At 39.4% G+C, this 13,420-nt stretch overlaps 2 protein-coding genes across 4 annotated transcripts in view; one reads left to right on the top strand and one right to left on the bottom strand.

The window, feature by feature from the left end:
* The window catches only part of LOC311094947 (uncharacterized protein), a 47,195-nt gene extending 43,998 nt beyond the window's left edge, over positions 1-3,197 (top strand). Inside the window, exon 4 of the mRNA XM_084133190.1 lies at positions 3,069-3,197. Within this exon, the coding sequence (XP_083989316.1) occupies positions 3,069-3,081 (13 nt within the window). The 3' untranslated portion in view covers positions 3,082-3,197. The remainder of the gene's footprint in view (positions 1-3,068) is intronic.
* Positions 3,198-7,230: 4,033 nt separating this feature from the next.
* The window catches only part of LOC311094805 (uncharacterized protein), a 29,705-nt gene continuing 23,515 nt past the window's right edge, over positions 7,231-13,420 (bottom strand). For 2 of the 3 annotated variants that reach the window (XM_084132979.1, XM_084132978.1), the window contains exon 3: positions 7,231-9,349. In XM_084132979.1, the coding sequence (XP_083989105.1) occupies positions 7,980-9,349 (1,370 nt within the window). In that variant the 3' untranslated portion in view covers positions 7,231-7,979. The remainder of the gene's footprint in view (positions 9,350-13,420) is intronic. The other variant, XM_084132977.1, reaches the window with a different exon arrangement.

Genomic DNA, 13,420 nt, shown 5'->3' with positions numbered 1-13,420 from the left:
GACTATTTAATATTACCTCTGAACTTTGACTAGGCTAGTGAGACGGTTTTAGCTGGCCGATCTGCACAATGAGGAAACAAAACGTGGAAATAAGGAATCCAATGCATAGAGAGTAAATCAGTTCTACATAAAACAAAACACAATGCACAAATTAATTACGATGTGCCACGTAGTACAAAGTCAAAACAAATAATACATTCGATGCCAAACACACATACAGTATGTGTACATACAATTCAATGGCAGATATCTGTAATTCACATAGTGGATATCTGCAACTGAATTGTAGATATCTGTAATGATAAACCCCATACAAATGAATGGCAAAAGTGACGTCATTTGTCCTAGGATATGGATAGGAAGAATGTAGTTGTGGATATCTGAAATGTTCTTTTTGACTAGGCAAAACTGAATTACAGATATCTGCAACACATATCCAGTCTAGCTGTTAAATGTTAAAATGGCTTGCCATAAGCCCCCTCCCATAAATCCAATCACAAAGAGCCTCTTTCACCTAGATATCATCATATAGAGACTGTGTCTGTTCCCCGAATTAGGATATCCAAAAAACGTCCAAACCCATCTAAGGATAAAAATGTAACTGATGTTCAACAAATAAAAAACAGATATAATATGGATAAGCAAATGATAAAGCTTGGGTTGCTGAATATTCAATCCCTTACTTCAAAAGCACTCATTGTTAATGATATGATTTCAGATAATAATGTGTAGATGTGCGGTGTTTGACAGAAACCTGGCTAAAACCAAACAATTATATTACTTTAAATGAAAAAACTTGAAAACTTAAATTTTAAATATATTACCACCCCGCAAGATTACTGTTATAAACATGAACCTCGTCTGAAAGGCAAAGGGGGAGGTGTTGCTGTAATTTATAGTAATATTTTTTAAAACCACTAAGAAATCTAGTTTTAAACATACTTCTTTTAAAGTGTTGGTGCTTAAAGTAAAAAATATATAGTGTAAACGATAAATCACGTTTGAGATTTGTGCTGGCTACTGTATAGGCTACAGGCCACCAAAAGATTTTATCAAAGAATTTGTGGACTTTCTATCAGAATTAATATTGGCTGCAGATAAAGTTTTAATTGTTGGTGATTTTAATATGCACATCGATAATGAAAAAGATGCATTGGGTTTGGCATTTAAAGACATTCTTAAAGCTGCAGTAGGGAACTTTTAGAAAACGTTGACTTAGCCTGAAAATTTGAACAAACACAGCTGACAGGTCACTCCCCCTCGCTCTCTGCGCTACAGCCCTCCCTCCACAGCTCCTCCCCCACAACGGAGCCTGTCGTGAACGCGCAGGCTAGTAAACATGCAGGGCCACCGATGACAGCGGATAAACATTTATCGCACATTCACTGGTAGGGACAAAACATCAACAATATGCTTTACATTGACTATGGCCTGCCCATACTTTGACTACAAACTTGGTCCTCAAATCATTACGTATTTTGCAATACATGTAGCCTAATGTAAATTTATAACGTTGCACTCTTTCTATAAGTTATAAATAGCTAGCAAGATAATATAACGGTAACGTTACAGTATGTAAGTAATTATTCTAGCGATGTGTAATGCTAAATAAGGTTTGCTAGTACATTATTTCAGCAACATGACAAGCCAGTGAATTAGCAGGTTTCAATTGTTGCTTTGCACAGTGCGTGACATTTTATCTGTATGTTATGCGGCTAGAGTTTTGACACTGAGTCAATGGGCTCCTACACGCTTGTTTATCGTCTTCTGTGTTTTTCCGTTTACCTGTCTTTGTTGTATGAGCAGGTTCCACTCGAGAAATTGGCAGTTTTAGTTGTTTGTCCGCCATTAGCACAGCTGCGCGGCACACCGGCTATCTTGATTTTGAACGACTGTAGGCGCTGTGCGAGAGAGGGGGGTGATCAGCGCGTACACGAGCTTGATTGACAGTGCTAAGACATTCCTCCCGGCTCTGATTGGTTGTTTCTTACCGGGAGCGGTGTATTTCTGCAAATGGCAATAGGACCACTGGGAGGAGCCTGAGGAGCTTGATTTTTTCACAGATGATCTGTCTCATATTCTACTGTCAGGACATAATGACAGTTTTAACAAATATTTAAAAAATACATTTTTACAGAAGTTACCAACTGCAGCTTTAACTAGCCTAGAAATCTAGACGCACCCTAGCGGCAGAAAAATGTATTTTGCAGCCAGGGCAGTCTAGCAACTCTCCATAGACTTTCGAGCTGCAAAAACCTAAATTGGGTCAGGCCAATCACGTCGCGTATAGAGTAGGTGGGGCGGGCATAACATATGACGACAGAGTTGCGACGGTTACCTGCTGCTACTTGAAAACAAAGAATGACGGCTGCTGGAGAACAGTCTTTCGAATCGGCTTTATCCGCGACTCTGGAGGACTTGGAGTTCAGTTTTTCTTTGAGAAAAGAGCAAAGAACAGCACTTAAGTCGTTCTTAAAAAAAGGAAGATGTGTTCGTCGTTTTGCCGGCCAGATATGGCAAAAGTTGAATCTATCAACTAGCTCCGCTGTTGGGAAAACACTCTGGTTGGTTGAAGCGCTGTCCTATTGCGTGCAGAGGGAATTTGAAAGACAGCCGTTTATCCCGCCCCTCGGATCAAACGCGTCTATGGTGAGTTTCCAGACCTAACATCTTGATGTAGGTCTGGCTTGCCAGGCTAATTCTTAAAGGAGAACTCCGGTCAACATCCTGTTTTCGGTGGAAGTCCAAAGTAGTCGATTGCCGAGTTCACGCGCGTGATCATAGGTAACTAAACCTATGCGCGTGAACTCGGCAATCGACTACTTTGGACTTCCACCGAAAACAGGATGTAAACACAGGTATTTGCGCTGGCTTAAATAATATCATTTTTATACATATCTTTCACATCTACTGCAGTAAGATTCACTCGTGTTCACTCTGAAGGAATCACTCACATTTTCTGTGCACTTGTAATGACACATCAAGGATGTTGTTATGTCCCTCCACTACCTGTGTTTCCTTTTTTCTCTGTTTGGTTGCTCTGTTACTGTGTTTATTATTGTGTGCAGGTGTGACCGGTAATGAGTGGGCGGAGAGGCACCCTTTAAAACATCAGTCACTCCGTGGAGAGGGTGGAGATCTGTGTTCTGGCAACCACGCCAATGGCTGACCTTCCTTCATCGTTTCTTCTGTTGTAGTTGATCTCCCATTTTCTGTTTTGTTGGCAATTTATTTATTCTTTGTTTAATGTTGCGGTTAGTGTGCCTGATCGTAACAGATGTTAAGAGGCTAAAAGCAGGTTTAGTACTTGCCCCATTGAAGTCAACAGGGTGCAAATTTTAAAAATAGAATAACTCGGTGTAGGCAACACCGATTTTTGTCGTTGTTCTCTGTATTGACATCACTCCAAATGTACAAAAAAATGAGCTCAATGTTAAAACTGACCGGAGTTCTCCTTTAACTCTATTGGAGTTAGACAACACGTGTCAGGACCTACTCATTGTCGTAATCATACTCTAGATCTAATATTATCACATGGAATAGATGTTGATGCCGTTGAAATTCTGCAGCAGAGCGATGACATCTCAGATCATTATCTAGTCTCGTGTAAATTACATTTAGCCAAGGTTGCAAAGCCGACTTCGTGTTTCAAATATGTTAGACTTCTAACATATAACACTTCTGCCACTAAAGATTGCTTTATTAATAATCTTCCTGATCAGTTTCATCATCTCAGCATCCCAGATAGCTTAGAAGAAGTAGATATTGTGACAGAAACTTTTAACTCTCTCTTTTCCAGCACTTTAGACACAGTTGCTCCGTTGCGCTAAACGCTTTAGAACCTGAAGCTAAAATAGGTGTTTTTCACATATTTAGATTTTTTGACTGTAAAATTCTAAAACAATGTGCAAGGTGTCATCTTTTTCAGAAAAAGATAAGCTTTCAACAAATTACATTTATTGTTATTGATTATTGTGTGTGGTGAGTTTGTCAATAGAATTAAAATAGTCAAAAATAAAAACAATTAGAATTTTTTTTTAGAAAAAAACAAAAAAAATGAACGAAAGAAACTAACACTTTAAAATGAACTAATACATATATACAAGTCGTTTTTGTGAAAAAAAAAAAACTTGACTTATGACATTGTGTTGCACAGTTTTCATTTAGGACACTTTTTTCATACACGCACACATACACATGCACACACTACATGCTTAGATACGTGAAAGAGTAACGGCCATCCGCCTCCCAAGTTTCATTAAAAAACATCCCAATCCTGTCTACCACTTCTTTCGTCATGTATTTGTTCGTTTCTTTTATTATTTTATGCAATCCAAAACACTCTAACCTGCCGCGCTTACTATTGGTATGTTCAAATCCTTCCTTCACGAGCTGCTGTCATTTGCAGACGGAAAGCATGATATTATCGTAATAATGTGTCGGCAACGACACAGCCGGTTCTAAAGGGTTGAAGACGATTAAAGAAAATAGTCCAACGCCGTGGTACAATGAGCATACTCGGGCCTTAAGAGAGCAGCCAGAAAAACGGAGTGCAACTGGAAGAAAACAAAACTAGAGGTATTTCGGATTTCATGGAAAGAGAGCTCAATTGCATACAGAGAGGCCTTAAAAGCTGCAAGATCTGCTTATTTTTCAACCCTATTAGAAGAAAATAAACATAATCCTAGGTATTTATTTGAAACGGTGGCTAAACTAATGAAAAAGAAAGCTTCAAGCCCAGAAGTCTACTACAGTATCACATCAGGCAGTGCATTGTAGTCTCCCTGAGGGAAAATTTGATTCATTCGTTGCTATAGGAGAGGAAGAATTTACTAAACTCGTTAAATCATCTAAATCTACAACATGTATGTTAGACCCTATACCGACGAAGCTACTGAAAGAGATGCTTCCAGAGGTCATAGATCCTCTTCTTAATATCATTAATTCCTCTTTGTCATTAGTATACGTACCAAAAACCTTTAAGCTGGCTATGATTAAACCGCTTGTTAAAAAACGCAACTTTATCCTACAGAATTAGTCAATTACAGGCCGAACTCGAATCTGTCTTTTCTGTCAAAGATATTAGAAAAGGCAGTATCCTCACAACTGTGTTCCTTTCTTGAAAGAAATGATATCTGCGAGGATTTTCAGTCAGGATTTAGACCGTACCATAGTACTGAGACTGCCCTAATTAGAGTCACAAATGATTTACTCTTATCATCCGATCGTGGTTGTATCTCTCTATTAGTGTTACTCGATCTTAGTGCTGCATTTGATACGATCGACCACAACATTCTTTTAAATAGACTACAAAACTATGTTGGCATTAGTGGAATTGCACTAGCATGGTTTAAATCCTACTTATCTGACCGTTATCAGTTTGTAGCAGTAAATGAAGAGATGTCTCATCGATCACAAGTTCAGTATGGCGTACCACAAGGCTCAGTACTAGGACCATTGCTGTTCACTCTGTACATGCTACCATTAGGAGATATCATTAGGAAACATGGCATTAGCTTTCACTGTTGTGCCGACGATACTCAGCTCTATATTTCTTCAAAACCTAACGAAACTTACCAATTCACTAATTTAACAGAATGCATAACTGATATAAAAATTGGATGACTCGTAATTTCCTACTACTAAATTCTGAAAAAACAGAGATTCCAATTATTGAACAAAAAACTTCCACACGTAATAACCTAGAATACTGTCTAACACTCGATGGCTGCTCTGTTAAGTCTTTGTCGTCGGTTAGGAACCTGGGTGTGCTCTTTGATACCAATCTTTCATTTGAAAGTCACGTGTCTAGTATCTGTAAAACCACATTTTTCCATCTTAAAAATATATCTAAATTACGCCATATGCTTTCATTGACAAATGCGGAACAGTTAGTTCATGCGTTCATGACCTCAAGGCTAGATTATTGTAATGCCCTACTGGGTGGTTGCCCTGCACGCTTAATAAACAAAGTACAGCTGGTCCAAAATGCAGCAGCTCGAGTTCTTACCAGAACCAGGAAGTATGACCATATTAGCCCGTTCTGTCAACACTGCATTGGCTGCCTATTAAACATCGTATACATTTTTAAATATTGCTGATTACTTACAAAGCACTAAATGGTTTAGCTCCGCAGTACTTGAGCGAGCTCTTAACTCATTATAGTCCTTCACGTCTATTGCGATCTCAAAATTCCGGCCAGTTGATACTACCTAGAATATCAAAATCAACTGCTGGCAGAAGATACTTCTCCTATTTAGCAGCAAAACTTTGTCCGGGAAGCAGACACACTCTGTCAGTTCAAAGATAGTTTAAAGACACATTTCTTTGACCTAGCATTCACATAATACATTATAGACTTCTATAATTCAATACTAGGCTGCATAGATTAGGTCAGCCGGAACCGGGAACACTTCCCATAAATCCTGATGTACTCGTTACATCATAAGAAGAATGGCATCTACACTAATTTTAGTGTCTTTGTTTATCCCGAGGTTTTCCCGCAGCCTGCCGGATCCAGGCCGTATCCAGATCTGACGAAGGCCCTTCGCCTGGACCCGATGACAACGCAGTGCTGAAGTGCCAACTAGTCTCTCCCTATGGAGGATCCCTTTACCACTCTACAGATAAAGCGTTGTCGGGAAAATTCGTTTCGCGTTCCTACCCCAAAGTGACAAAATAAAATAAAATTCTTTATCAAAATTTATAAGGAAAGACCAGTACTTTGTTTAGGCTTGGTTTGTAGGGAATTCCAAACCTGCGCACATATATTCAAAGGCACATAACTATAGAACCAATTCTTAATGCGCATGTGAACGCCATCAGCGTTTATCACAGGTTCACCTTTAAAGTCTGTGTAGAGAGAATGGTGTCATCTTAGCGGCCCCTAATTAAATAACAAATGATATAATGATATATAAGATTATAATGATATTAAGTTACATAAGATTATTGGCAAACACGTTTCGGTTTCTACCTTCAATAACATTTGAAGTGAATGACTTAGTTTTTAAACTTATTTCATGTAGGGGTCAGGCATGATGCACTCCTTTTATATTTTAGGTATTTATTCAGTAATTCGGGGTAGGTACGCGAAACAAATTGTAAGACTGAAAATACTGGTTGGGGCCCTGATCTGAGACAAAAGGGCCTTGCTGGCTAATTAGCATTCGACCTCCCCATACAGCCTGACTTCCTCCCAGAAACAACAAAGAACTCACACAAGAACATGGTTTAATGTAAATGTTTATCATTGACTGGTATGTTTTTGGTGTCATTTGAAATGTCTCAAAGTGAGTGGTACAGATATCTCATATCCAGATATATAAAATAAAAGGTAATAAGGTTTATAGAAGTTTAGGGAAAACTGGTAAAGCCATTTGAGGGCGGTTTCCCCACCCCTATGTCACCTTTGGTGTAGCCATTGTATAATCATGTTTTAGATATTTTAATTGATTGAGGAATTGATCTGTGATATCTGAAATATTAAATTGTTACATGTGATTATTCTAACTGATTGTGACATTGTTCATTTAATGGTTAAAAGGAATAGTCAAACATTTGCTCACTTTTAGTGAGGCACAGATATTATTAAAACCTTTTCATTTATGGAGTCAGATGAAATAAACGAGTAAATATATGATCAATGTATTACAAATTTAACCAACCAATACTTCGCATGAAAAAAGGACAGTAACACGTGATAACCTTCCGCGCTGGTCGGACGCCGGACTTTGGGCCGATTTAGCGCGAGCTTACAAAATTATGACTGTCAAATCATATGTAAATATTACGTAGGAGAGAGCGGGCTTGATAAACTTAAGGTTGAGCCACTGTAGTCTGTTGGACTATTTTAACGATGCATACGGTGATGTGGTTTCTCCACTGCATGGATCATGTGTCGCTTCAGCTTATCTTTAATAGAGACACTCTTCCTGCACTGATCACACATGTGCGGCTTCTCTCCAGTGTGGATCCTCTTATGTGATTCTCAGAGATGATGACAGACTTAATCTCTTGTCACAGTGTGAACACTTGTAAGGTTTTTCTCCAGTGTGGTTCATCTCATGTGTTTTCAGATCTGACAGACTGAATCTCTTGTCACAGTGTGAACACTTGTAAGGTTTTTCTCCAGTATGTGTCTTTTCATGTGTTTTCAGATATGATGATCGACTGAATCTCTTGTCACAGTGTGAACACTTGTAAGGTTTTTCTCCAGTGTGGATCATCTCATGTGATTTCAGAGATGATGACTGACTGAATCTCTTGTCACAGTGTGAACACTTGTAAGGTTTTTCTCCAGTGTGGATCCTCTCATGTGTTTTCAGATTGTTTGGCTGACTGAATCTCTTGTCACAGTGTGAACACTTGTAAGGTTTCTCTCCAGTGTGGATCCTCTCATGTGTTTTCAGATTTTCTGATCGACTGAATCTCTTGTCACAGTGTGAACATTTGTAAGGTTTTTCTCCAGTATGTGTCTTTTCATGTGTTTTCAGATTTGCTGGCTGTCTGAATCTCTTGTCACAGTGTGAACACTTGTAAGGTTTTTCTCCAGTATGTGTCTTTTCATGTGATCTCAGAGTTGATGAGTGACTGAATCTCTTGTCACAGTGTGAACACTTGTAAGGTTTTTCTCCAGTGTGAATCCTCTGGTGCAGTTTTAACTTGTCTGCTGAAAAAAAAGTCTTCTCACACTCAAAGCACATGTACTCTCTTACACCAGTGTGAGTTTTCTCATGTCTAAGTAAATTAGGCAGTTGTGAAAAACTATTTCCACACACAGAACATGAATGAGGCTTCTCCTTTGTATGAACGGTAAGGTGTGTCTTCAGCTCTGATGACCTAAGAAATGTTTTGCCACATTGATCACATGTGAACGGCTTCTCTCCGGTGTGGATCCTCATGTGTTCTTTTAGGTATGATGATTGACTGAAACTCTTTCCACATTGATCACATGAGAACGGCTTCTCTCCGCTGTGGATCCTCATGTGACGCTCAAGACTTTGTTTGTCTGTGAAGCAGTTTCCACACTGATCACATGTGAACGGCTTCTCACCAGTGTGAACTCTCATGTGACGTTTAAGATCTTGTTTGGTTGTGAAACTCTTTCCACACTGATCACATGTGAACGGCTTCTCACCAGTGTGAACTCTCATGTGAATCTCAAGATTATGTTTGCTTGTGGAGTTCTTCCCACACTGAGTGCAGGTGAAAGATTTCTTGGCTCTTCTTTTCTTTAAAAATGTCTTTTTAGTCTTTGAGCGACTCAAAGGTTTTTCTCCCGGTTGGACATGATGTTCCTCCTCCACTTCACTCAGTTCTTCACTCTCCTCACTCTCTTCCATCGGGTCTGACATGACAGAAAAAAAATATTACATTTAATTTTCAGTGCATCAAAAAAATTAAGAGAGAAATATAAAGTGAAAGGCCATGAAAGTGAGCCTTGATGTAATGGTAGAAAGTACACAACTGTTATAAAATATTATGACTTTTGATTTGATGCCTTTTTATAAATTGATTATATGTCCTTGAAAATGTAAAAATTAAAAAATTATTATTTTTAAAACATTATAGGCATGGATCCCATGTTTCTTTAGCAAGATCTATTACTTGATTCATCAATGACACAATTACCTAAAATGATATTAACATTAAAGGGGTCATATAATGACATTTTTGTAAAAGCTAATATGATACTTTAGGGTCTAAATTAAAAGTTTGTAATATACTTTAATTAAAAATTCTCATTAGTATTGTAAGAAAACACTAATTTTACCTGGTCAAAAACAGCTCTGTCTTCAGCACGCTGTTTAAGTGCTAATATGATTATTTAGGGTCTAAATTAAAAGTTTGTAATATAATTTCATAAAAAATTCTTATTAGTATTGTAAGAAAACACTAATTTTACCTGGTCAAAAACAGCTCTGTTTTCAGCACGCTGTTTAAGTGCATGTGTCTTTAAAGGATAATGAGCTTTGCTCACCCGGCCCCTCGGTTCTGTTCTGTGTTGCAACCGTATCAATTTGATCCGGAATCGAACCCGAAACAAGATGACGGCCCAGAGGAAGTTCGACAATTAAAGGTATAGTGGAGGATTTTCCTGAATTTTAGAAAAGAACTGCCCTCTCCACTTTTTGAAAACATGCACAACACTCTACCTGCTCCCAAGAGGGAACGCCTATTAAACGTGTGCAAGAGAGCATGCACAAGCCCAGTTCTCCTCGTGCATGCACTGTTTACAAGTTGTTGTCGGCATCGCTCATCAAACAACCTCCCCTATACCTTTAAGGCTCGAACAGGACGTTACTGAATGGTTGGTTAACGTAATGTCACTTTGATCTATCTTTGTGTGTACTGGCAGGGTAGAGTAGTGAGATACAAACGCTATGCGTTTACTGATGTATACGTTAGTTCATTGACAGATTGATGTTACAGCTAATGATCATGAAAAAAAATTCCGGTAAATGTAGGCTTGTCAGTGATGCGTAACGTTATCTATGCAGTGTTAGGTACAACAGTCAGGGTTGAAGCACAGACTGAGGTCACGGCAGGAATGTTTCCAACAGTAGTTGAACGACACACGCACACCTGGAAACAGTATGAATGACCACGGGACTTCACTTCGGCAGCAAAATGGACATGCGGTTGACATATCACACAAGGACAATGATAACACCACTCCGCCACAACAACCTCTGCTCACGGACACAATCTCAGCTGAGCCCTGCCCACAGAGCTCACCACAGACAGACATATTAGAACTGCTCCAAGATTCAGCACCCAAGGATGACTTCCTGGAAAACAGCCAGGGAAGCCAGGACAGCATATTACAGCCTCCGATAACACCTGAGCAACAGCCCCTTTCACCAGACACGTTATCCCTCTCGCCAGCAACCCCACTCACAGAAAATGGAAGAACTGGTGTATGCTGGATCCAAACTATCCCACTCTTTTGCTGCAAGCCCCCAGATACCAACCAAAAAACGCCAGGCACCGCAAACACCAAAGCCTGCGTGCCGAGCTCGCCCTCCCCCCCTGTGAGAGCTCTGCCACAACGCCAGGGCCCACACCCTCCTCCATCTGCTCAAGATGAACCAAAAACAACTGATACCAGCTCTCAGTAACTTTCTCAAATGTTTACAGAACAAGCGGGAACCCAGTGTGCCTGTATATTTCTCTATTGCTGTTCTATTACAAGATAGAAAGTCTAAGGCCTTCAATAGTTGTACAGCAAACCCAACTAATCTGGTGCCTATTACACGCCAAACTAAGATTGATGTGGGGACAAAAAGTAAGACTGTTAAGTTAGCACTCTTAAAAATTTGCTCACTTAAAAATAAATCACTTCTAGTCAACGACTTAATAACCACAAACAACCTGGACTTTATGTTTCTAAATGAAACCTGGCTAGAAGACAGCTGCAGTGCAACAGTCCTCAATGAAAGAGCCCCTACTAACTTTACTTTTATGAGTGTCTGCAGAGCTGTTAAGAGAGGTGGGGGTCTAGCTGCTCTTTTTAAAGATATCTATCAATGTAAGCAAATATCATTTGGGAATTACCCGTCTTTCGAATATCTTGGTACTGTGTTAAAAGGTGCTCCACGCATTTTACTTATTATTTACAGGCCTCCAAAATACTCTCCAGCCTTTGCTGAGGACTTTACAGAACTGTTATCAACAATTACCTCAGAGTTTGACTGTTTTGCCATTGCTGGAGATTTTAATATCCACATAGATAGTGCAGAAAACAATATGGCAAAAGAAATCAAAACTGTTTTAAAAACTTTTTATCTGACTCAGCATGTGCATGGACCCACACACAATCGCGGACACACTCTAGATTTACTTATCAGTAAGGGTCTAAACACCGCACCACAGCACAGAGACCGCTCTCAAAGATAATAAACAGTAAAAATACTGATTCAGGCAAATTATCAGTGCTGACAGGCTGGAAAACTGGGTGGGGCATTCTGGGATAGTCCTAAAATGGTTCAGGTCATACTTAGATGGGAGAGGTTATTATGTGAGTATAGGTATATTATGTGAGACCATAAGTCTGAGTGGACATCCATGACATGCGGAGTCCCTCAAGGCTCAATTCTTGCGCCACTCCTGTTCAACCTGTATATGCTCCCAATGAGCCAAATAATGAGAAAGAACCAAATTGCCTACCACAGCTATGCAGACAACACACAGCTCTACGTAGCCCTATCGGCTAACGATTACAGCCCTATTGACTCCCTGTGCCAATGCATTGTTGAAATCAACAGTTGGATGTGTCAAAACTTTCTTCAGTTAAACAAAGACAAAACTGAAGTCATTGCGTTTGGAAACAAAGATGAAGTTCTCAAGGTGAACGCATACCTTCACTCTAGGGGTCAAACAACTAAAAATCAAGTCAGGAATCTTGGTGTGACACTAGAGTCAGACCTTAGCTTCAGTAGTCATGTCAAGGCAATAACTAAATCAGCATACTATCATCTGAAAAATATTGCAAGAATTAGATGCTGTTTCCAGACAAGACTTAGAGAAACTTGTTCATGCTTTTATCACCAGCAGGGTGGATTACTCTAATGGACTCCTCACTGGCCTTCCCAAAAAGACCATAAGACAGTTGCAGCTCATACAGAACGCTGCCGCCAGAATTCTGAGCAGAACCAGAAAATATGAACATATCACACCAGTCCTCAGGTCTTTACACTGGCTCCCAGTTAGATTTAGGATTGATTTTAAAGTATTACTACTGGTATATAAATCATTCAATGGCCTAGGACCTAAATACATTGCAGATATGCTCACTGAATATAAATCCAACAGATCACTCAGATCATTAGGATCATATCAGCTAGAAATACCAAGGGTTCACTCTAAGCATGGCGAGTCTGCTTTTAGCTACTATGCCAGCCGCAGCTGGAACCAGCTTCCAGAAGAGATCAGACGTGCTCCTACAGTAGTCACTTTCAATGCCAGACTCAAAACACATCTGTTTAGCTATGCATTTACTGATTGAGCATTGTGCCGCTGTTCGTCTGACTGTTTTTACCGTACTGTACTGTATTTTATTTTTTCTAAACTGTTTTAATTATTCTTATTTCTTTTTATTATTTGAATTTCTTCTATGTAAAGCACTTTGAATTGCAATTGTGTATGAACTGTGCTATATAAATAAACTTGCCTTGCCTTGCCTTGCCTACTAGCCTTAGCCCGCTAGCATTGCACGCGTGGCCTCGCCTATCGATCGTCTTATTTACACCTGTATCACTGAAAGCTATAATTTGCCATTATAGCACATCTTGCATAATGGCGAATATATCGGATGTGTGTCTAACGTTACCTTTGAGTGCAGGTGAGGACACGTTCGAGCTGCATTCGGTGCAGTTAAAGCTTAAGTCCGTGGAAAAGTAGATCCGCGACCTACTAG

This window comes from Abramis brama (assembly GCF_963993115.1).
Source record: "Abramis brama genome assembly, chromosome: 1".
In the NCBI taxonomy this organism is placed as follows: domain Eukaryota; kingdom Metazoa; phylum Chordata; class Actinopteri; order Cypriniformes; family Leuciscidae; genus Abramis; species Abramis brama.
The sequence above is the reverse complement of the archived record's forward strand: the minus strand, read 5'-3'. Positions and strand labels throughout refer to the sequence as shown.